Below are 24,668 nucleotides of genomic sequence, written 5' to 3'. Positions count from 1 at the left end.
TGCATAGTGTAACCACCTTGTTCTGATCAGGATTTCGGACGTACTCATCAGAACAAAATTTCGTCAGAATTTGCATCCATAGTAACCATAGCCTACTGCGCGGCTTATTCTAATAATGAAAAACTATTAAATAAGTATATACAGGAATTGTCATCTACAGTTTTGAAATAATGCAATTTCCATCAATAATTNTTAACCTTGTGTTGCATTGCCATATCCCATTAAATCTTGAACCTCATGACTGTCGTAGATGTTGGATATTAATTATTTAAAATTTACTTATGTAAGATTTGTGTAAAGATTAATTATAAAAGATATACATTTTTTAATATTTTATTTAATGTATAAATTAAAAATATAACTGTTTAAAAATGCTAAACAAATTTTTTTTTTATAGTTTGTGGGATCTTCGTTATTCTGTTGAGGAACCAGCTCTGAAATTTCAAGGTAATTATTTTAAAAATGTTTTCAACAGTTGAATAATTCTTAAAAATAAACATTATAGTATTATAAGAAGCATTACAAGTTGCTAGAAATCAAAATCTTGCAAAGCTGATCTCTTGCATAGGAGGTAGATTATTATAAAAATGCAATAGCTCCTCCCACTAGCAATACTATTGTGCAAGGAACTGCCATACTGATACGACAGCTCCTTGCATAACCATTGATGCAAACTATTGATACATGTGACAATGCTTAATAAGAAAATAAAAAGGTTGAATATGAACGAGTATTAAATTTGATTGTTCCTTACCTCAAGGCTGTTTATGTCCTTAGTATTTGAGTTGGTGTACTTTTCTGTTTCATCCAGCAGTCGACTGCTTGTGACATTCTTTTATCAAGCTGTGTTCACTTTTAAACTTGAATGGGGATTGGCAGAGAGTGAAGAGCAGAAGAATGTTGCTGTGGGAAACATCCCAGCTATGGTGTAATTAGAGAAAAAATTTCGTACGAACATCAGTCCTATTGTCAGTATTTAGAGAGAAATAAGCTTATATTACAGCTTTGTGAAATAAGAAATTACATAATGCATGTATGCTTGTACTTTTAGATTCTGAAGCTTATGTTGTAATAATAATAATAATAACGTTTAGAAAGAAATACCATAATTTAATATATGAGAATTTACTTTGTACATTTTATAGATATTTCAGCTACCAACAAACCAATAACATGTTTTGACGTTGATTTTTCTGGAAGCTACATATGTTCTGGAACAGAATTAATGCAACAGAATTCATATATTTTATTTTGGTAAATATTTTAAATTAAGTTATTAAAATAGTCTTAATAATAAAATAATTATTTGATTAATATTTGCTGAATATTCACTATACATATTACACAAACAGTAAAACCTGGGTAAACTGGAATTGCACTGTGTCAAATTTTATTTTTTCCTGTTTTGGCAAGTTTTCGCCTTGAACAGGTTTTAATATATTTTTTATTTTTAAACTGTACCAGATAAATGTTACGCATTTACAATTGTGTTTATATTAAAATCATTTTTATATACCTATAAACATCGCATTGCTAGGTTTAATTCAGTGATTCCACCTAAGAATAGGAGTATCTGAATGCAAGAATTGTGAATTATTCAATTGTAAAAGTAGTTGTTGTTTTCAAGAACTTGTACTGGGTATTTGAATACTTTTCAGATGCAATCCTTATGCTGGCTCTCCACTTAGCATGATTTTGAGGTGATTCAAATGTCTTTATCCCTGCTCATGTGCAGTAAAATTGCCTTCTGATTAGAATCATCTTCAAGTACTTTGGTGACCAAGTATTAGGACAACATATGTTTTTGTGTGGCGATTTTGTTGCAGTCAGTCAGCATGCAGCACCCAGAATTCCAAGTGTACGTGACATAATATTCTTACCCATTGTCCTTAATGCTACATACAGTGTAATGTTGAAATTTTGAAAAGATGCAAAAGAAACCAAATATTAGATTTAAAAATTAAATTGAAATATATAAAACTTTATTTTAAATTAAAGGTTTTGATGTAATTTTTAAAAATTTCCATAATTTATTGCAAATCATCTTCCATTTCACACAAAGTGTGTAGGCACATACGGCAGCAATTGCATTGTTGTATGAATCATCAGGTGATGGCAAAATAATCACGCTGAGTGGATAGCCAGCGTTAAGGGCTCATGCAACAGTTAACAAGCTAATTTGAATACCAAGAATGAGTGTCTTGCTCTTCAGTCAGAAATTCTAATTACATTACACTAATACAGAGACCAAATTACTCTGTAATCTAACTTTTTGAAGAATTTTAATATTCTAATTAATTGTTAACGTCAATCTCTGTAATCACCAACAATGTTAATCAAATTTTTCTCAAATATTCGATACTAGTTACTTACTAATTACTATGTATTATGCAAATTAGTAGCACCGTAGCACATATTATTACAAATATATGAGATTTCCAAACTTGCAATACTAGTATATTAGTGATGAATAATTTTTCTTAAGAAAGTTATTATAAAGACTTGATAAAATATTTTTGATAAAGAATTGTTTAATTTGTTCCTCTAATTATATTTTATATAAAATGATACATAATAATAAGGAGTATCGTTAATGATCAGATCAAATATAAAGTTTTGCTTGCAAGGAGTAGACTATTAGCTGATTGTACTTGTTGCCGTCCTGTTATATGTCTCAGGAACACTTAAATCTTGGACATTTATGTACTTAATACTTAAAGAATAACATTATAAATTCTGACAAATTAATCAGTGGTGCTGACCATATTTACTGTCTTTAATTTACTGTATTATTAATTTATATTGTATTCTGTACTTGAGATTTGTTGGAAACTGTTTATTCTATGGATACAGCTGGGGAAGATGCTAGGTGGCAAGAAATACAGAATGGTTTTGGCAAATTTAAGGAGCATATTTCATGAATAGAAATGTGAAAGTTGACTATTTGTGTGTTAATAAAGATTTTTTTTTTTTTACTCTTTCCGCCCTGTGGGCACTAAGAGGATCTCTTAAAGCAGGCTCATTATGGGTTTGGCCAGGTCCACAATGGGGCAGCTGGGTGGTGAGAGACAGGCCCCAACATATCCGAACAGACCACCCCCGAAAAATTCCTGGGGATTCTTTGACCCATCCGGATTTGATTCTGGGTCCCCCAGAGCGGTCAAGGTGGCAGTAGGCTGCCACCTTGACCGCTCGGCCATCCGGCCTTTAATAAAAATCATAATAATCAAACACTTGGAGAAATGGAATGAAGAAAAAATCTATGTAGCTGACAGATGGGTCATATTATTTAATGAAGTGTAAGAAAATGATTTTGAATTCTAAGATTTTCATAATTTGATGGGATTAGTCAGTTGTTTTCCAGGATCTACAGCTTCTGTAGGAAGAATGTTTTTGTTCTTGAATTTCCCATGATCAAAAGAAAAGCCAAGATTAATTAATTAAATATTGAATATACCGTACATTTTTCTGATGAAATTTTAATAAGAGAGGTCCTGTATTTATCAGTTACGGATCCTTGTCCTGTTTTGGCATCAAGAAACTAGCCTAATCATAGATTAATTTTATTGTCGTTTATAAAATAACTATACTATTAATAATTATGTAATTGAGAATTTTATATATTTTGTTGTATTGAATTTAGTTTTTAAAGTTTAATCTTAAATTTAATTGTTAAGGGATGCAAGAAAAGTGGACATGTTGGGTGGTTATTGGTGTAGCCATTTTGATGAAGTTACACAGGTAATTTTTTTCTTTTATAAAATTAAAAATTAAACTGATTTTTGTATTTTATTTTTAAATATTTTAACTGTTTGACAGCTTTTGCATTGTCAAACATAATAAAATTAACAAAAATATCTTAGTTCTTAATTAAATTAGTTTTTTAAATAAGATTTACTTGTGTTTTTGTTTGGAAATATAACGAATACACGTAAAATTTTATATTATTAATTTATATATATTATTCCTTAACATTTATTTACATGAATTCTTCATAAATTACCCGAATAAGCCTTCCAACTGTTATATTTGTATAAGGACTGGTTTCACAAGTTATAATTTTAAGGTATAAATACATTTTAATCATCAAAATTTACTCTTTATCTATTGTGCAACTGTAAATCTTTGGGATCAATTATTAGTTAGGTCAATTGGCTGATTCTTTGGGTTTAAAATTTACTCTTATCAAGAAACAATGGCTGGTGTCAGTTCTGATTGATGCAGATGACCTTAGGACAATTTAAACTATATTTTCCTACAAATAAGAACATGTTCTGTTTCAGTTATAAGAAGCATACCTTTCTTATGGCATGGCAAGTCAACAGCATAATTATCTCCTAACATGCTTGCATTCCAATGTACTTACATTAGGATGCAAGAATGTTAGGAATTGTGTTGTTAATGGCATTTATGATTCTTGTATGTGGGATCTCGTGTCTGGCACTTTCATAGCCTACACACGATGTCCTCAAGCAAAAAAAGTTCAGAGACCAAGAAATGGGGTCCCAGTGATCTAGACTGATGCAGCATTTCAATATCTTGTCTCTTTCTAGAAAGCACCATAAGTGACTGAAAATGGTGATTCCACAACAGGGAAGACATGTTGTGTTCTGCTATTTGCAAAGTCAAAATTACTTATTATTGTGTGACATGAATAATCTGCAGAAGCCATAGAATTGTGGCTGCTGTAAGAAGAGTGTTGTGAGTGTAGGAAGAATTTGCATATCAGTCAGATGTGTGCCATGTGACACAAGGTGCATGTGTAGAGAAATTGTAATGGATAAATGTAAAACTTGGACAGTTTTACAATGTTTTAATGTATATTACAACATTCTTGGATAATAATTAACATAATTACAATAATTTAAAATAGTAACATTCTTTTTGAAAGACCTGATATCAATATTTTAATTAATTTTATTTATTTATTTAATATGCATACTGGATACACTCCTTGATATGGGGAACAATACCATTTTCCCCACAAAAAAACAAAATGCTTAGATATAATGAACATTAAGATCACAAACAAAATTATACAATAATAAATTATATAAGTAATAATTTAGATTAAGGCAGGATTAAAATTAAAATATAATAATAATCTTATATATAAAATTCTCGTGTCACAATGTTAGTTACCTTACTCCTCCGAAACGACTTTACCGATTTTTACCAAATTTTATATGCATATTCAGTAGGTCTGAGAATCGGCTACTATCTATTTTTCATACCCCTAAGTGATAACGGTTGTTCACCCTTAACATTTTTTTTAACTAATGAATGACGAACAAAGAACCATTTATGACCGCATTATGCTCGCAGTTTCAGCAGGACAAGGTGGGTTCTTCTTTTTGGATGCACCGGGTGGAACTGGCAAAACATTCCTTATTTCGCTAATTCTTGCTGAAATACGATCAAATAATGGCATCGCATTGGCCGTTGCATCATCGGGCATTGCGGCAACTTTATTGGATGGAGGCAGAACAGCTCATTCAGTATTTAAGCTGCCACTAAATATTCAAAATAACCCTGACGCAGTATGCAACATTAAAAAACAATCGTCCATGGCCACCGTGCTGATACAGTGTAAAATTATCATCTGGGATGAATGTACTATGGCACACAAACATTCGCTTGAGGCGTTGAACAGGACATTGAAAGATATTAAAAACAACGACAAACTATTTGGTGGCACTCTGTTGGTCCTTTCAGGAGATTTCAGACAAACACTTCCCGTCATTCCACGTTCAACATACGCTGATGAGATCAACGCTTGCTTAAAATCATCTCCATTGTGGCGTAATGTTGAAAAACTACAGCTGAAAGTAAATATGCGCGTTCAAATGCTTCAAGATCCATCCGCTGAAACATTCTCAAAACAACTCTTAAATATCGGTGATGGAAAAGTTGCTATAGATGAAACTGGATACGTAAAATTACCGACCGATTTCTGCACAATCGCTGATTCGCAAGATACTCTCATTGAACAAATATTTCCCGATGTACACACACAGTACATAAATCATGAGTGGCTTGCAGAAAGAGCAATTTTAGCGGCAAAAAATGTAGACGTTGACAATTTAAATCTGAAGATACAACAGTTGTTGCCAGGGAACTTGGTATCATACAAATCTATTGATACAGTTTGCGATGCCAGCGAAGCTGTAAATTTTCCCACAGAGTTTTTGAACTCACTGGATTTGCCAGGCATGCCACCGCATAATTTACAATTGAAGGTTGGATCTCCGATTATCTTGCTTCGTAATTTGAACCCGCCACGGCTGTGCAACGGTACGCGATTAGTCATTCAAAAATTAATGAAAAACGTTATCGAAGCCAGCATTTTAAATGGCAAGTTCCGAGGTGAAAATATATTAATACCACGGATTCCTATTATACCTACAGATGTGCCAATTCAATTCAAACGTATTCAGTTTCCGATTAGATTGGCATTTGCAATGACTATCAACAAATCCCAAGGCCAAACGATGTCTATTTGTGGCTTAGATTTGAGCACACCATGTTTTTCACACGGACAATTATACGTGGCATGCTCTCGAGTGGGTAAACCATCCAGTTTGTTTGTGTTAGCTAAAGATGGGCTAACAAAAAATATTGTTCACGCTATAGCATTAAGAAATTGATATTGTTTGTTAGTGTTACTGTCGTAATTGATTAATGATATATAATTTTAAGGAATAAATTATAATAACTTAAAAATAATAATGTTTGCCATTTGTTATTTTGATATTCCCTCATCGTTCACAGTGCTCCATGCCTATTTCACGCATATACCACATCCTTACACACTTACAATAAGTTAGTTATTTTTTGTCTACACTAGAAATTACCTACAAATAATTTATATGGCAAAACAACGTTTGCCGGGTCAGCTAGTTAAAAAATAAAAAAGACAGTCGTTTCCAAAAAATTGGGTGATGATCATATTTCTTCTAAATGTTCCTTAGTAAAAATTTCAGATGACCTGACCTTTCTTTTTAGGCTATGTGGCCGTCCTGGAAAAAGTTCCTTAAAGCATAGAAACAAACCAATTAAAAAGTAATAATTTTTTTTTTTTTTTTTAATTTGGATTTGATGACCTCACGACGTTTTGCTTTTTTCATCTTCCTCCGTAGTTGTAGCCATAGTCCTGTCCAAGTTTTTGGAAACGACTACATTTTTTTTTTATTTTTTAAAGAAAATTTCATCATCCAGCAAAAATTTTAAAATATAATAATTAATTAAAGTTAAAGTTTGGGAGCATCTGTCAATAAAATATAAAAAAATCAATAAAAATAAATAAAAAATAAGCAAATTGCTTACCTATAAAAAAGAAATAAATTAGTAATGAAGACACAGCACTGATAGCTATTTTTGTTGGTTACGATTTTATTGTGAGGCTCTGGACAGGTCCGAACCCTCACTAAAATTTGCGGAAAATAATTGTTTTAAAGAAAAAAATATATATTAGTTAGAAATAGATTTTTATTTTATGAAAAAGCGACGCTAGACGATAGAAGACTTTTAAACAATAGAAGAATGTAAGTCCATCGACCATCTCCGGTTGGAGATCGAATTAAACTTCGATTTTGACCTCTCCCGTGCCCCCGAAAGGTTTCGAATTGTCATCAGGTGACGAGGAGAGACCAATCAGAATGGGGAATCAGACAAAACAGATAAAACCCCGGAAATTCGAGGACACGACGGCTTCTTCTCCCGAAAGTTCCAAGTGACGGACCTGTTGTTGTGTGTGTGTCTCGCACCCATCTTCGTCTCCATCTCCCGACCTCGGATCGACATCTTTCCCTCAACGGAAGTCGACCACATCGTCCCGGAGTCATCGAGACGTGATGGAATGGTTCATTCGCGAACAAGGGACACTCCTTCAAAATGGGACTATCTTGGAAAGGAGAGGAAGACCCAGAGGCCGCAACCGCCGCAGAACTTCCAAGATCGCGGTAATCTTGTAAGCTTCTTTCGTGTTTAATAAACGGTTGTGTTGTTTGTAAACGAAGCATCGATCTCTGGCTTAACTGCTTCCACATGTCGTTGATTGTTGCCGCTCGACAATCCAAACGGCAAGGGAGACGATGACGATATATATCACATATAATCGTTCGTCGATTTTTTTAAATTTCTTCCCCCCTCGGCCCCACATTATAGAAGAAGGAGAATGCACCAGTAACAGGTTAAGAAGAGTTTTTGTTAATTCTGAATTTTACCAGCATATATTTTTTTTTTCATGATGCAAAACCACTTCACCAAACTTCGTAACATAACAAAACGCAAACGATCATTAGAATCATTTCTCTTCCTAAATGATTTCCAGGCTCTATTTCTAGCACTAATTAACATCCTACAGTCTGAATCGAACCATTAAAAAGAATTCCCATGTCTCCTGATATTAAATCCCCACTTACAAGTCAAACTAAAAAGACAATTACTCAGGTCTTCCATCGAATCAAACTTATTCGACACACATATTTGCTCCACAGCCAACCTTAATTCATTCTTTTTAAATTCGTCCCAAAACAATCTATTAATCCTTTGCCTCTTCTCTAAAGAAATCAATGTATCATTGCCACAGGCCACTCGTAAAATCAAAGGGTTATGGTCGGAATCCAAAAACTGATCCATCGTAAGAAAGAGAACATCTTTCCAAATTAACGGAGAAACAATGACCAAATCAATAACAGAACAACCATGATTAGAGATAAAAGAATATTCACCCACTTCATCACCTAAACATCTCCCATTAACAATAATAATATTTAAATCTCAATCAATCAATCAGTTTTTATTCGTATTAAGGCTGTGGCCTGTTACAAGGGATGTATATTAGTAACAATCAAATCTTACTATAGCTAAAAAATACATCTTCATCAACCCAAGTTAAACCAAGATCTCTATCACATGGACTGATAAGTTTATAGTACAACTTGGAAAATACACTTTACAGAGGATCAATTTGTGCTACAAATGAAAGCATTTTTACTTTACACATGTACAATATAATTAAATTTTTATTATTGTTTAGTTATTAAAATTATTACGTCAACATGAGTTTGTGATCATATTTGTATTTTCTATAAATTGTATCAATCTTGGCTATATGGAATACTACATACATAGCTTTTTCATTAGTACATTTAGGTAAAAGGTGTAGTTCAAGACTCTTTGCTAGCTCCTTTGCATCTTTACAGCCACAAAACATATGGAATTTTGAAATTAATTTGAACACCATGGGAAATTACTCTTAGAAAATTCAATAATTTTGTTATTAATTATTATCAATTCTGATCGATGTTTCTTTGGATTTCATTTAATATCAACTTTTTATCAGAAGAAGAAGACAGATTGATAAATATAATTCCTAAATATAATTTTCCCCAACATATATTAATTCTATATTCCAGCTCGATCACCACAAAAATAAATTTTTCTGTTATGCAGTGTTTAAAAAGTTTTCCAAAGTTCCTCTTAATTAACAATAATAGACAACCCGCTGGATGGCCCATTCTACTTGTCCTCTGATCTCCGCTGTACAACCTCATATTTTCACATTCTAGAAACACCTTATCTTCTTTACTCAATTCAGCAATCCAGATTTCCGTGAGGTCACTTATAGTATGAGATTTTATATGATTTTTTACTGGTTTACTGAACATTTTTCCTCGAAGTCCTTGAATATTCCAAAAACTTATACATGAATTCTCTCTGCCTTTGTTGGTATTTTTTACAGACGTAAAATTATTCTTATTATCCTTATCAGCACAATTTTCCAAACTCATTTCAGAATACTGGACAAAATTCGAGTTATTTTGGGTTGTCTCAGTATTAAGTATATTACGTCTTTTTTTTCCCTACCTCCTCTGAATCTATGATCAAACTACTACTAAAAAATGGTCTATTTGAATAATCTTATCTGAATTAATGTCGTACGTGTATCTTAAGTTGTCTTTTATATAATAATCATCTCTAACTATTATTTTATTCTTGTTTAACTTTTCCTGTTTAATCCTAATTTGTAGATATTTCCTTCTTAACCTCAATTGTCTGCATAGATCGGCTGTAAATATTATTTTTTCCTTATCCTCGCCAATTAAGTTTGATTTCGACCGCCAAAATTCTCTAAGAATCTCATTTCTTGTGTTAACAGAATCAAGAATTATTTCGACAATAGGTTTATTTTCTCTATTATTTAATTTGATTAGTCCTTCTGTTTCATTATTTTTTAATCTTAAATCATTATTTATGAATAGATTAATTTCTTGTAAGTAATCTAGTGATTTGAATGAGTAGTTCATAATGATTATATTCTTTTTAGTTTTCTCGTTTACAAGTTTATCAATTTCAAATTCAAACATACCTTTAAGATGATTATTATTTTTCAATTTTTTGTCCAGTTCCTGTAGCTTTTGATTGATTCCTTTCATTTCTTCTTTGTAATTCTTGTTCTCTTCTTTCAATATGTTTACTTCAGATTTAATTGATTGAATCTCAATATTTAGTTGACTAAATTTATTCTGAATTAAATCATAGATGGATTTTAATGTATATTGAGGTTTGTCAATAACTTGTGATTCTGGTTCACTTACTGGTTCGAAGTACTCATAAATTTTCGGACTCTTCGTAGATTCAGAGAGTTGTTTACTATTTCCATCTATTTGATAATATTCCTCACTTAAAATTTCTGCTAGTTGATTCTTTTTCTCCTCGTCCTTTAAGTTTACCTTGCGCGGTCTGCCACGCCCCCTTTTTTGTATTTCCAATTGACTTAATCGTTGTGGGGAATGGGGCAGAGGGCCTGGGTTGGATTCAACTCTAGCAATTATTAATAGTATTATAATTAAATCCAAGGATAACCTGTTAGCAAATTTCCAAATTTTTACATAAGTGATTTTTCCTTTCTTTATTATCGCTTTCATGCTCTACTTTACTGAGTCTCAACTCCTCTCAAAAATCATATTTAAATCTTCACATAAATGAAGCAACTTTCTACACAAGAATCAATCATCAAGTTTTTTGAATTCCTATACATAGGGCAAACAATACCAAAAGAATTGCAAAATGCATTAGAAATTATATTCTCTAATTCAATCCTAACATTAAGATCACTGTTAATCAATACATTCCTATTACAGTATTATCTAATATCAAGCCAGTTAAAGTATCAAAAATAGACTGCCAGTCATTTTCCTTAAAATAAACAAAACATATCAAAATATTACAGAGTTCAGCACCAAATTTAACAAGTATTAAAAAGTCATCTTGATAAGCAACCACATGGGGAAAAGATCTTATTGCTAATAACCAGCCTGCACAATAACGACTTTTCACAAGTAACTTAAAGGCCTTTCCAAAATGGAGATTATAACCTTGCAAACAATCAGTTAAGTCCGAATTTCTATTAAGAAAACCATACCAAGTCTCAGAAAGAAAAATAATATAAAATAAACAAACACCTTTCTCTATTCCAGCACAACGTTTAATACGTTAAAAAATATGTTGAAAAATAATATCATACTGCAATAAATACTTCCAAAAAACTCAGGTTTATTAAATAGACCAGCACAATTCCAAACTAAAATAGAAGTACCCCTATCAGACATAAAAAACTGGCACACAAACTGGAAATATATACTAAAACAACCACTTCACACCTAAGTGATAATTCCAGCAAATGAACAACAAAAAAATTTTAATGTTCAAACGTTTTTGGTTGTCTTTCAGAGTACCTCTATCCAACAATTGCTAGGATGAAACAGGCTTAACCTAGTCACAGTCAACATCGTAAAAGTACTTTGTTCCATTAATAATAATTTTATCATAAACTATTTTTACCATTTGCACTCCAGAAAGGTTTGATTGCCTACCGAAATTGAGAAGCTTAAATCTAATATTTCTCAATCTAAGAGAAAAGTCATCATTTACATAGACACCATCTGGTTTTAATTCCAAAATTTGTTTCTTAAAATTTATTTTTTCATAATAATCAACAAAAATACAAATAATTAATCTAGGGAAATTATCCTTTTTCTTTCCACTCTCATTGCCCTACTAGTCTTAATGTTGGGCATCTGTAAGACTCGCATAACAAATTCAACTATTTTCTCTTTCATTTCCAGAGATGATTCATCCCGGACCTCTTCTAAACTGGAAATGACATTATTTATTTGACATTGGTTATCCAAAAAATCAAGTTTACGAGTAATATCATTAAACTTTTTTGTAACATTACTTCGATCACCTAAACTACAATTTTTATCAGCCAATTCTTCTAATATTTCTAATCTATTATCTAAGTCAGCCAAACCTTCATCCAAATTTTTTAACCATTCGGATACATAATTTAATCTAGAAATAAGTTCATCGATTTTAGAATTCATGGCAAAATGTAAACGCAACAGAACACGTATACCCTCTTCGAGACTAAAATTTTCTCCTTCCAGAAGATATGCAAATTCTTCCTCTTCGCGGCTCTTCAAAGATTTTTTTTACTACTAGTCTCTCCTTCCCTGAAGCTCGGTGAAAACGACTTTCTCTTTGGATTAACTGCCATAATAGTAAAGACTTACCTATAAAAAAGAAATGAATTAGTAACAAAGACACAGCACTGACAGATACTCCCCTATCAATATTTTAATTATGTTTGTTGTAATTACTGTTCTAAAATTTGTGAATTTCTTAATACAGGTCAAATTCCATTCTTCTCGACAAAACTGGGTGATTTCCGGTTCTATGGATGGACTGGTTAACTTATTTGATATAAGCAAATCTCATGAAGACGATGCATTAATTACTACTTTTAATACTGAATGTAGTATCGTAAGTAATAATTTTATGAAATGAAATAAATAATTTGATTATAGAATAATAATAATATGTAATAATGATAAAATGATTGCAGAATTAGTCTCATCTATAAAATAAAATTCGTCTGAGTACTTTTCCAGTCAATGGCTTATATTTAAAATGTATAAATGCAATCTTTAAAATTAAATAACATTTCCTGAATATAGAAAATTTACATACAATAATTGAAATGCTGAATGTAAAATCCATCATATATATAGATAGTGTTTTTATTTATTTTTTATTCTCTCCTCTCTGTTGGCATTAAGAGGGCCTTTTTCCATGTTTGTCATGAATTCAGCTAGGCCCACAGTAGAGGCAGCTGGTTGGTAAGGGATGAGGCCCGATATATTTGGGATAGACTGCCCATAAAATTTTGAGGGTTTTTACACTCTTGAATTTGATTCTGGATTCCCAGAATGATAGGTTGATGCTTTAACCATTTTAGCCAATTGTTTTTGTCATTTCATTAATTTTATGTTCTCGTGTTATGATTTTTTAATCATTAGAATCAACTCGCATCATTTGTAACTATATTCAATGTAGTGGCAGGTGTTTGAACAATTGCACATTAAGGAATTTTTTAATATTATAAGAGATGTATATTCAAATCTAGCTCAAACTTTTGTAATGTGAAGTGGATCATATTTTATTCCTACCTGTTTGCAATATAATTTTAGAATAATATCCAATAATGTACAAAATTGAGGGTGTCAATGCAGGTTTAATTCTAAAGGCTCATAAAAAATTCCCTGTATATCTTCTAAAATGTTCATTAAGTCTAAGGTAACGTACTTTGCTGTGTGATCTTCCAGTGCAAGACTTGCAAGAAATGTCTAGATTGAGATTTAAGTAATATAAACCAACAATAAAATTATACTTTAATAACATATTTCTTGATTATAAATCAATGATACACGGCACTATATTTTATAAATTATCCTTATGATTTAAAACGCAGATTGACTCTATTTGGTAAAATTGAGGTATCAGCTTTTTTCTTTGATCTAAAAGTCACCAAAATGTATAATTTTGAGTGTTTTGGACTCTGAAGTGAGTAAACAACTTTGAACATATGGCCACAAACTTTAAATTTTATATATGTAGATATAGAAAAATCAAAATATAATACAAATTTACGACATTATAAACTTAATTTACTATCTCTGTTTATATTTTTTATCATTATTTTCAGTACAAACTCGACTGGTTTCCCCAATCAAAGAAATTTGCATGCATTACAAGTAACCAGGATCTTCAAGTCTGGAATATCAGTGATGTAAAAATTAAATTTTAATATATATTTTCTAAAATCTCTTTGAGCTAATTACAGAAGTGAGATCTAGCCTAAGTCATAAGTTAAATCATTGTTTGCTATGCTTAATCCTTGTCTGTTGTAATTGTATTGGAGACTGTAATGTAAATTCTATTAGAGACTTGTTTCTATAATTGTAGTTTTATTCAGTAATTAAACTTTTCTTTCTTTTTGCTTGATAGACTTCTCCGTGTTTAAATTACACAAGGGAAAAATTAACTGAATTACACGATGGAGTGAGTAATTGTTATCATTTATATATTTATCTCGTTGTATTAAGTTTTAAAAGTATTAAATCTATTTAAAGTTATTAATAATTTAATGATAGAAGTAGATTAACTATCCAGTTTGAACTTGGTTAATTGATTAAACAGATATTCCGTAATTTAGTCTGAATAAAGGTAGTTATACTGCCATCTTATTTTGAATTTAATAATTAGAAATAAATTAATTAATTTAAACTGTTCTCAGAGAAAAGATTGATTTAGAGTGGGACTGAAACTTGCAACTTCTACTTATCATAGAGGTATGTTGTCAATGATCTATATAGATACTACCTGGATTTCCACCGGCTCTTCACTTCCAAATCAACCGCTGTATTATAATCATACAGGTCATTTGCTGCAATGACTGTATTTCTAATTATTAAATTTATAAAATATGAATGGGATAAGACTTAAATCAACTGAATGCCAAAGAGTTCTGTGGCATATGATTGTCCCAGTTTGTATGTTTGTTCTAGTAGTATGGTCACGTTTTATAAATTAATTGGTCTGGAAGCGAAGATTGAACAGATTCAGTTAATGTAATTTACAACTCATATCTATGGTAAGCAGAAGTTATGGGTTTGAATTCCTCTCCAGATCAATCTTTTCTTCCAGAATATCCTAAATTAATTTACTAATTTCTAATTACTGGTATTAAATTTAATAAAAGATAGCAGTTTAACCACCTACATTTAGTTCAAATTATGCACTATTTATATAATTAAACAGAAAAGTTCTTTCCTGATAGTTAAGTTTGATTATCCTTAATTTGAACACTTGCAAAAGCAGTTGTAATTATTGAAACATTAAGTAATGATTTATCAAAATTGCATGAAGGAAAATGAGAATATTAATTTAAGGAATAATTAAAACTATCAAAATAGTCTCAAAACAATTACATAATCTGCTTTTATGATTACATTTAAGCATTATTCTCATCATATTATATTGTGAAATATTTTATTTTAATAATAATATACAATAATCTCGCCATTTATGCGAACCGGAAATTCACTTTAACGCAGTTGAAAAAATTTATATGCAGCATTTATATATATATAATTTATGGCTCCATTTATGTGCAGTTTTCATGGAATCAATTACTCACATGAATAGAGGGATTAATGTATTATAAAAATAAATGATATAATCTTTTAGAAGACACATATAGGGTGGGAACAAACTTAAGGAGTGGATTCCTAACATTGGTTAACATACGTCCAGAAATGCACTAGTATTGAAATTACATCATCAGGCATCACAAACTTCTCACACAGGATGTAATGTTGCACAACAGTATGGCATATGTATCTCAGGCAGAGTCACAGTAAATACTTACTGTAGTCCATAGATTCAATGCAAGCAGTTACATGTCACAGTATTCACACATTACTCTAATGTCCACACATTAGGAACTGACTCAACATAGATAATACTTTTTGGGTGCCCCAATGATTATAAATCAAGGAGCTTGAAGTCTGACAAATGTCAATTCACAATTTATTATGGAAATTATGGGTTAGGACATTGTTTTTCATCCCTCACTTCTCACTGATGCCGAGTCATTTGTAACGAGCCATTTTGAATCATACTCATTCGTAATGGGAAAAGTTAAGGCCAGCCATGTGTGCTGGTAATATATTGACATACCAATTAATCAAGCAATCAGTAACTTAAGTTTTTAAAGAAAATTATATTTAAATATTTTTAGGATTTAAATTACATATATATGTTTTGTTGGGTCGGTTGTTTTTGCACGTGCAAAAACATCCTAACGACCAGGTATCTGAACAGGTTTTACCTACGGGTGGTCATGAGATTTGAATATGTTATTGTTCGGGGTTGGTCGGACAAGTGGGATGCAACTCTGGTCCCATCTTGCTTGTCCAAACTGTTATAACTACCCGACTTCTATTTCATCGTAATAGATTAAACAAGAATTATTCAACCAAATTTATTTAATTACAATATCTGTTTCTTAATTTTAGGTAAATGTGGATTATCTTATTGACATTATTAAATTTGATTCCAACATGCAATTGGTGTCTGGAAATTACAGGTAAATTATTTTTACTATTATATAAAGTAATTGAATATTTATAGACAAATTACTTGAGTAATGTGCTGTATTTTGTTATTAATTTATTATTGTTGTGGTGCTGATGGAATTTATCTTTCTTGGTTTATGATTGTGCCTAGTGCTATATCAAATCAAGGTCAAGATATAGCTATAGGAAAAACTGTTACTTTGTTCATAGGCTATTTGTGAATGCTATGTTTACAAATTCCTGACTATAGAACGTGTTTACTATAGCAGCTTTTTGTAATTCGTGTGCTGTTGTAAAACTATAATGTTTCTAGACAATCAAATGTATTTTCTGTAGTTTCTTGTATTTATGACCTGGTCTTATATGACAATCATAAACCTTTTTGTCTCTTCGAAAGCATTCTTCAGTCAGTCAGCAATTTGATGCTGTTCTGTCATGATCTCAGTCGAGATCATTAGGGTGCCTACTTTAGAGCTCTTTCCGAGCCTAAGTCTATGCATTTTGTATACTGTGTTAGATCCAGGTCAGTGTTGTGTATGTTTAGTAAGTGTACTGTTTTTATCTGCAAGAGTTACTGTTTTGTATTGTTGTAATGATTCATGTTTTCTGTAGAAAAACTCTTGTAATGTCCATGTTTATAGTGAAGATTTACTATATCTGTGATGCGACGTTTTCTCTCTTTATGAGGAAGAGTTGGCCTTCCTATGGACTACTTAAGTTGGTGTTTGTTAAGCTTTGTCAGTGTTGTTTGTGTTTCTCTTTGAAGTGTTCTAGTTCTGTGTGTGTTCAATGTACAACTCCAAGGGAATATGTCAGTACTGGGATGATGTGCATATTGTCCTCATTAATGTGTGTTTTACACTTAACTGTATTGTTAGTATTGAGTTAAATCTGTCACATCTTTCTCACTTTATTGTTTTTAATTAGTGCAATACGAACATCAAGCTTTTTAGTTATGAAAATATTTAAATATACAGTCGACCCCCCTATCACACTGTTGATAATTCCGTTTTATATGAATTCCATGTTGTACGAGTCACTTAGATTTTACAAATACGTGAGTCGTTCATAGTCCTGCACACATATTTGTAAAATTAAGTGACTTGTACAACATGGAATTCATATAAAATGAAATTATCAACAGTGTTATAGGGGGAATCAACTGTAATTAAATTCATAGATCTATTAAGTCTGTACATTAAATAAAATTAATTTTTAAAGAAAATTTATTGAATTAAAGATAGAATTACTTCATTACAAGTTATAATTTCAGTGGTTTAAGTAGCTTATGGAAACTATGCGAAGATAAATGTGAACTTCTGGCAACCTTACAGGGGGAGAAGGAAGTAGTCATTAGGACTTGTGTTTGGAATGATGCTGTAAGTTAATAAATAAAATAATATTTCCTGTAAATAGAAGGTGTGGTTCAAGGTCTTTAAAATTTCTTATAACAAAATTTAACATACCCTAATGCATTTCAGAATAATTTTGTTACTGGTGGAGAAAATGGAGAAATATCAGTTTGGAATACAGAAGATCCAATTGATTCTATAACTAAGCAAAAGGTATAATGAAAAAAATTTTTACAGTTATTTTTAAGTATAATTGATTTTATTTTTATGAATAAATTTCAGACATTAGTTTTTATTTTATGATATATTCTCCCCTCTCTTTCCACCCTGTGGGCACTAAGAGGTCATTTTTACATATCTATTGCGGATTTGGCCAGTTGCACAATGGAGCTGCTGGGTAGTGAGAGATGGGGCCCAACATATTTGGGACAGATTCCCATTTTGTCCAGATTCAATCCTAGATCTTCCAGAGCAGTGGATTGGTCTTGTTGTCTTGACCATCCAGTTGTCGGACTTTAAGATTATTGTTTATCATAAAGAGAAAAGTTATAATATATATTACGTATCAATTTTTAAATATGTAGATGTGCTAAGTCCTTTTAAATTTTATAATAACAACTGGAAAAATATAATTTCAGAAATGAAAGTGAATTTACATGCTAAATTTAATAATAATTATTCTAATTTCTGACATCAGTACAGTAGCCCCTCATTATATAACACTTATCAGGAGACAAAGAAAAGACACGATATAACTGTGTACTAAAAATTCTGGGCTTATACTAAACAGATTATACATTCTATGGAATCTTTATCCTCTATTCTTTCATCAGTAAATGTTTCTGATATAAAATAAGCTTAGTTTGTACAGTACAAGACATACTGAGCAGAAATCTTGGGTGATGGCGATACTACTCACAGTAGTCAAAGGTTTTACATTTTCAAAATTGTCTAAGGGCAATGAACAGTGTGTTCAAAGCCGACTTCTCTATGATGCTTCCAGGCACAAGGTGATACTGTCTTTTAAGGCTACCAAATTTGCAACATGTCTGTGATAAACTGTAGTTTTTAAGTGTCTCCACAAATAAAACTGTTTTTTTTTTTTTTTTTAGCTTTCAGCACCAAAAGTTCCATAGTGACAAGCTTTTGTACTAATTTTTTTCTCCAAATAAATGTTTTTCACAACCTGAAATATCATCAGACCAGACTTGGTTGCTTTTGGATGGCAAAATATGTCTGTAGACAGCTTTGAATATGGATGATTTAATTTATCCTCAATAAAAGCATCTCTCTATATTTTTGTAAAATATCTTTGAATTTTTACATTTATTTTATGTATATTTAAAAATTTTCATTCGTTTTATAGGATGAAAAATTAAATATTAAAGAGGAGAAAAATGAAGTCTCTCCCGATTCTCTGAAGGTAATACTTGATAATTTAAAAATTTATGTCATAGTATAATTCTATAATTTCAAATTGTTCTTTTTGTATTGAAACTAAATATGCATTGGATTGAAACTTATTATGGTAGAGACATTATATATATTATCAGTTTTACTCATTATAGATGAATTTAATCTACAATGAAGGAAATAAATGAAGTGCTATGAAAATCCAATTGGATTCAAATCTTTCATTATAATATACTTAAAATATCTACTTTGTAATTTTCTAATCAATAATTATGAGAAAAATTTGAAAATTTACTTGAAAATCATGAGTCAAGAATAAGGAACATTTTCCTGTAATTATTAGTGATAATGATCATTATTGTTATTACTACTAATATTAAATAAATAGAATATTCTTCCAAATACATATAAATGCTTTTTCTTTCCATCCTTTGAGCACTAAGAGAGCTTTTTTTTTCTTTTTTGCAAGCCCATTGTGGATTGACCAGGCCTACAATGGGGTTGCTGGATAGTGAGAATGAGGTCTGACATCTCCTGGACAGACCCACCCCATCAGAAAATTTCTGGAGTTCTTGACTTGCTCTAATTACAAGTTAAATTAAATAACAAACATTACAATATTTGCATCCTCTAACATAAGAAGTGTATACTTTTTTAGAACATTTGTGAAGTTAGAGATACAGTTGTCTATGACTATTTTAAATGAATATAATTTATTATGTAATAGTCTTACAAAGATAATTTAAATCAAGTTTCATTTTTTTTATCCATCCATTTCTGCTTTATAACTGAAACATTTTATGAGTAGACAAAGCAATCATTTATATTATATATTTGTTATCATGTCAATCATACTTATAAATGGACATAACATACCAAATATTTAATAACTTAAATCTCAAAACAAAAAGTCACTAAACATATGCAAATGAATATACGACTCTACACATCTGTTTTATCTTACATTTTATGTGTTCTGTAACAAATTACATAAGTTGAAACATTTTTTCATTCTGAATATATAACCTCCAATAGAGAATTCCAAAGTGTCATCACTTTTTCCTCATTGGTTTGAAAGTTAAGTAGTGTTAGTTATTTGATCACTGTATATCTTATGTTCACTCTCCTTTAGTTACTCGGTTTGAACGGCAGCATTTATTTATAGCTATGATAACATATCTTCCATATATCCCAAACAGAAGAGTGCATTACTATTATCATATTGTATTTTTTCTGTATCATATTTATACAGTTAAGGTGAGTTTTTGCTTTATATTTTTATTCTGGTTAGAAAGTTCAGGAATTTTCATTGATGACTATTTGCATGGGCTTTGAAATGTATGTTAAGCACTAAACTGTTCTTACCAATTGTTGCATTTGAAAAAGCAACTGGTGATTAGTTTGATGAGATAAGGCAATACTACTTTGGGTAACATTTAGGGTGGACTCTAGTATACAATTTAATTAATTCAGCAATAATATTAGCTTACATAAATTATATGCTAGGTTCATCTTTCAGTTTTTATTTTTTGTCAATATAGCAGCATTTTTATAATTAATTTGTAACTTTAAACAATGGCAATAATATAAATTTAAAGCTCCAGTACAGCCTCACAAAAATCCGAAAGTACTATTTAATAAGAACTTAATAAGAAAGACAGCAAAAATATACAAATCTTTATTCCATACTAATTTAATTTTAATATTGATTAATATTGTTTAAACAATTATAGATCGTTTCATATAACTTGGCCAGGCAACATGCAGTATTCGATTGGGCTCCAGAAGTTTTCAAGAGACCCTTTTTGGTAACGACCTTATCAAAGATTTATCAATAATTTATTCCCTTCACTAAATAAATAGCTACTAATGTGCATTTTAACAGCCCATCTACGATTCATGAAACAAGCTATACTCAAACACTCCATTACATACATGCGTACATAATTATTTACAAATAAAATGCTCATTGTGGAAATGTACTTACAAATGAATATAGTTTAATATTTACATTTAGAAAAAAATTACTTTTTGTACTACACAGTACTATACAGTAGATTCTCCTATTAACTATGGATCGCTCGAACCACTGAAAATCATTTATTGTTCTGAGAATATGTTCTGTAGTAAACAACAAATTTCCCACACACCTGGGAAAATATCCATTACTTAAAGAAATTTTTTTTAACCCTCTACTTATAATAATTATCTGTGCTTGAAAATTATTCAGTCTGTTGAGATCTCTAGCTTTTATTCTGTAGAAATACATATGTTACAAGATTGTATATTATGTGATGTAAGTACGACAAAGCTGACAGAAACTGTATATACCATAAGCAAAGAAAGAGGCAAATTTCGTATGCTCATTATTACTTCACTTGACTTTGCAATTTGTTAAAAAAAACTCATCCATCTTGATTTGTTTTGATGCAGCTTTTCTGCCTATTGANGATATCTTAATATTGTAATTAAATTGCAAAAATATTAATTATTATTTATATTATATAAATCCCTTAAGTGTTAAAATGTTCATAAGATAAACAGGCCAGAAAAATCACTGAATTATGCTTGGGATATTCTAGGACAGGGGTGGCGAACCTTTTTGAGCCCGCATGCCATACTGTAAGCATACTTAGCTTTAAAGATGTTTATGCGTGCCAAAGTTTTAAACTTCGAATAATGATATTTAAATAAATTAAACGAAAATGCTTTAATTAGAATAAATGAAACAATGATTGAAAAAGACAAACGATAAATCAAAATCCTACGATAAGTTATGTGCCAGATGATTTCTCCTTACGTGCCACTTTGGGCACGCGTGCCATAGGTTCGCCACCCCTATTCTAGGATATAGGAGAATCATAAGCCAAAGAATTTCTTTCATTCCAAAATTGTTTGTATTAATTACTCTTCCGCCTGTTATGTATAATAGAGGAAAAGCGTGATGATTTTTGGACTTTGAACCTTGTAATGTATTGTATAGATGTTAGTGTGTGTGGGGCATAATTTTGTTCACTCACTCTCAAGCTTAATAACCCTTTTGCCTTTTGTCGAAAATTTCTGAAATTTTGTATAGAGGATTGCTTATAAGAGTATTAGTGCTATTAAATTTTGGTAGCAAAGATCAAGGGGTGGGGAGATGGATGGGGTCATGTGTCGTATCTCGAGTGGGGTTGAACTTAACAAAGACTTCACTGATTGTTATACGACTTTAATATTGTAAGGCATTAGCTTAACATTCTGAGGTCCTAGTTCATTCTCGAGGTTGAAATCTTGGATATTTTCTAAGCAAAGAAAGAGGCAAATTTCGTATGCTCATTATTACTTCACTTGACTTTGCAATTTGTTAAAAAAAACTCATCCATCTTGATTTGTTTTGATGCAGCTTTTCTGCCTATTGACTACAACAACTGCTTGATATTAGAAGAATTTTGTTGGGAAGGTCTTCATGACTTGGAAAGGCTCGACGGTCTCACTAAATTTCAGCACTACACTTGGACCGGAGTCAGAATGTTGGCTAAGTGATTCCTCCTCTCTCTTCAATTGTACATATTCCAGATGTAACAAGTGCATCATCAAACTCTACAAATTTTTGAAAATACCCAAATGTTAACTAAACGTTGAAAAAACACATACAGTAGATGGGGCTAGAAAAAAAAATTTGTTATTCTAAGTTACAGATCCGCTGAAGCAAGGTAAAGTTACATTGATTTAGCAAGACCTGGAAAAAGATCCGTTATTCTGAGGAATCCATTGTTCCACAATCCATTAAAATAAAATTCTGCTGTACTTTGTATTATTTTATCATTTGATTTAAACCAGATTTAAGACATTTTAAATGTTTTTAATTATTATTATTATTATTATTCAAAACAAGATCATTCCTTACACAGAAGACACTCAGGTTTAACTATATCTTACAAGCTGGATTCTCTTCCTGCCACCAATCCTCTATCTTTATTCAGATTAGGGAACAGCCAGAGCTACAGAGCTCTGATGGTACCCAAAACTCCCAATATACCAATAATTCAGATAGCATTGTATCTGATTAAAGTATTGTCTGGGTCGTAAGCTGCTTAGCTTTTATGATCTAGATCATAAAAGCTAAGAACTAGCTTTAAGAACTAGCCAAAGCAAATAGTTACAGATTTATAATTTACATTAACATAATTATTAATTCCATTGAGAAAGTCTCATAAACAAAACTATTGTTTTATAAAGATTTAATTATAATTTCATTATTAATTATTGTGATAAATCTAGGAGGATAATGTTTGCTGACAATCAACATATTTTTTAATGGTATTATTGCATCAAAATACTAAAAGATTTTGAAAGTTTATGAAATTAAATTTATTATAATTAAAAGATAAGAATAGTTTGAAGATACATGCTCTATATTTTATTCTATTAACTGTTCAAATAATTTAGAATTTTCAAATGAAGATTTTGATGCAGATTGACTTACTGCAATAATGATATAGTACAAAATAGATACACCATTACTGCGACAGGTAGCACACAGCACTTGCCTGTGTGTAGCATAGTAGTGTTTTACTCCTGTATGTCATACTTTTCTTTTTAGTAAGAATTGTGCCAGTTATGTATCTAACTCCATTTGGGGGAAAATTTTTGAATTGAAATAATGTGACCCACGGTACAAATTGGAAGTTCATATATATTATATCTGTTCTCTTTCTCTTAAAATTTCCATGACCGATCTCAACTTTCATCCATCTAACTCCATTATCGAGATTAAGGAAGGACAGAGACGGATGGACGACAATAGGAATTTATAGGTCTACAATTTTTTCAAATTGCAGCTCAATGTGTTCTCTCCAGTAACAGAGTGAATAAAACCACTGAACACCGGTAATCGGTTGTTCAGTGGTTCGTATTCCATATGGCCAGTCCACTGGCCATGTGGAATTTTCTGGGTTTTCTTTACATTAGTAGTACCTAAATAGAGGCCAGCTTTACATAAAAAGCCAGCTTTCTTCGTGGGATGCATCCTTCTCGGCAGATTTGTCATAACCAAATAAACCAAACTAATTCTAATAATTTTTCTATAAATGTAATATTTATGAGTACATACCTAACATGAAATCTGGACATCCCACCCCCTTCCCTGATTTCATCTTCCATTATTAACTCATACTGCTTAAAGATATTCTAATGTTCAGCCAAATTAATATACATGCAACAATTTTAAGGCACAAAGTAGAGCTGGAAGTTTTTTCTGTGCCAATGTTTATTTTTCCTATTTATTATCATGGCAACATTGCTTCATTCAAAATTTCCTGTAGGTGTAGTCTGTGTAATGTGCACTTTATTCACATATTGAGTCTTACTGTCAAATCTGCTTCCAGCATGCTTATGCCACAACTTTCAAAAGTTCCTTTATTTAGATGTTTTT

The 24,668-nt window shown here is 31.1% G+C and overlaps 2 protein-coding genes across 2 annotated transcripts; both read left to right on the top strand.

Moving 5' to 3' along the window:
* Positions 1-377: 377 nt before the first annotated feature.
* On the top strand, positions 378-21,623 carry LOC111638770 (WD repeat-containing protein 89-like). Its single transcript, XM_023384525.1, has 11 exons — positions 378-447; positions 1,146-1,254; positions 3,678-3,741; positions 12,700-12,831; positions 14,054-14,137; positions 14,356-14,409; positions 16,428-16,498; positions 17,761-17,866; positions 17,969-18,052; positions 19,206-19,262; positions 20,986-21,623. The coding sequence occupies exons 2-11, from the start codon at positions 1,226-1,228 to the stop codon at positions 21,088-21,090; spliced, it is 786 nt and encodes a 261-aa protein (XP_023240293.1). The 5' UTR covers positions 378-447; positions 1,146-1,225; the 3' UTR covers positions 21,091-21,623.
* LOC111638769 (ATP-dependent DNA helicase PIF1-like) lies at positions 5,290-6,993 on the top strand. Its single transcript, XM_023384523.1, has one exon. The coding sequence runs from the start codon at positions 5,316-5,318 to the stop codon at positions 6,645-6,647; it is 1,332 nt and encodes a 443-aa protein (XP_023240291.1). The 5' UTR covers positions 5,290-5,315; the 3' UTR covers positions 6,648-6,993.
* Positions 21,624-24,668: the final 3,045 nt, after the last annotated feature.

The sequence above is a fragment of the Centruroides sculpturatus genome, unplaced genomic scaffold, assembly GCF_000671375.1.
Source record: "Centruroides sculpturatus isolate CEXI.00-Female unplaced genomic scaffold, Cexi_2.0 scaffold1210, whole genome shotgun sequence".
NCBI classification, from domain to species: Eukaryota; Metazoa; Arthropoda; class Arachnida; order Scorpiones; family Buthidae; genus Centruroides; species Centruroides sculpturatus.
This window is presented reverse-complemented; position numbering and strand designations above follow the sequence as displayed.

Bases quoted from the DNA above. Each gene is read 5' to 3' on its own strand.
- LOC111638770 (XM_023384525.1), top strand. From the start codon at position 1,226: ATGCAACAGAATTCATATATTTTATTTTG. The intron at 14,138-14,355 runs GTAAAAATTAAA...TTTGCTTGATAG, and splicing joins AAGTCTGGAATATCAGTGAT to ACTTCTCCGTGTTTAAATTA. The intron at 19,263-20,985 runs GTAATACTTGAT...AAACAATTATAG, and splicing joins TCTCTCCCGATTCTCTGAAG to ATCGTTTCATATAACTTGGC.
- LOC111638769 (XM_023384523.1), top strand. From the start codon at position 5,316: ATGCTCGCAGTTTCAGCAGGACAAGGTGGGTTCTTCTTTTTGGATGCA.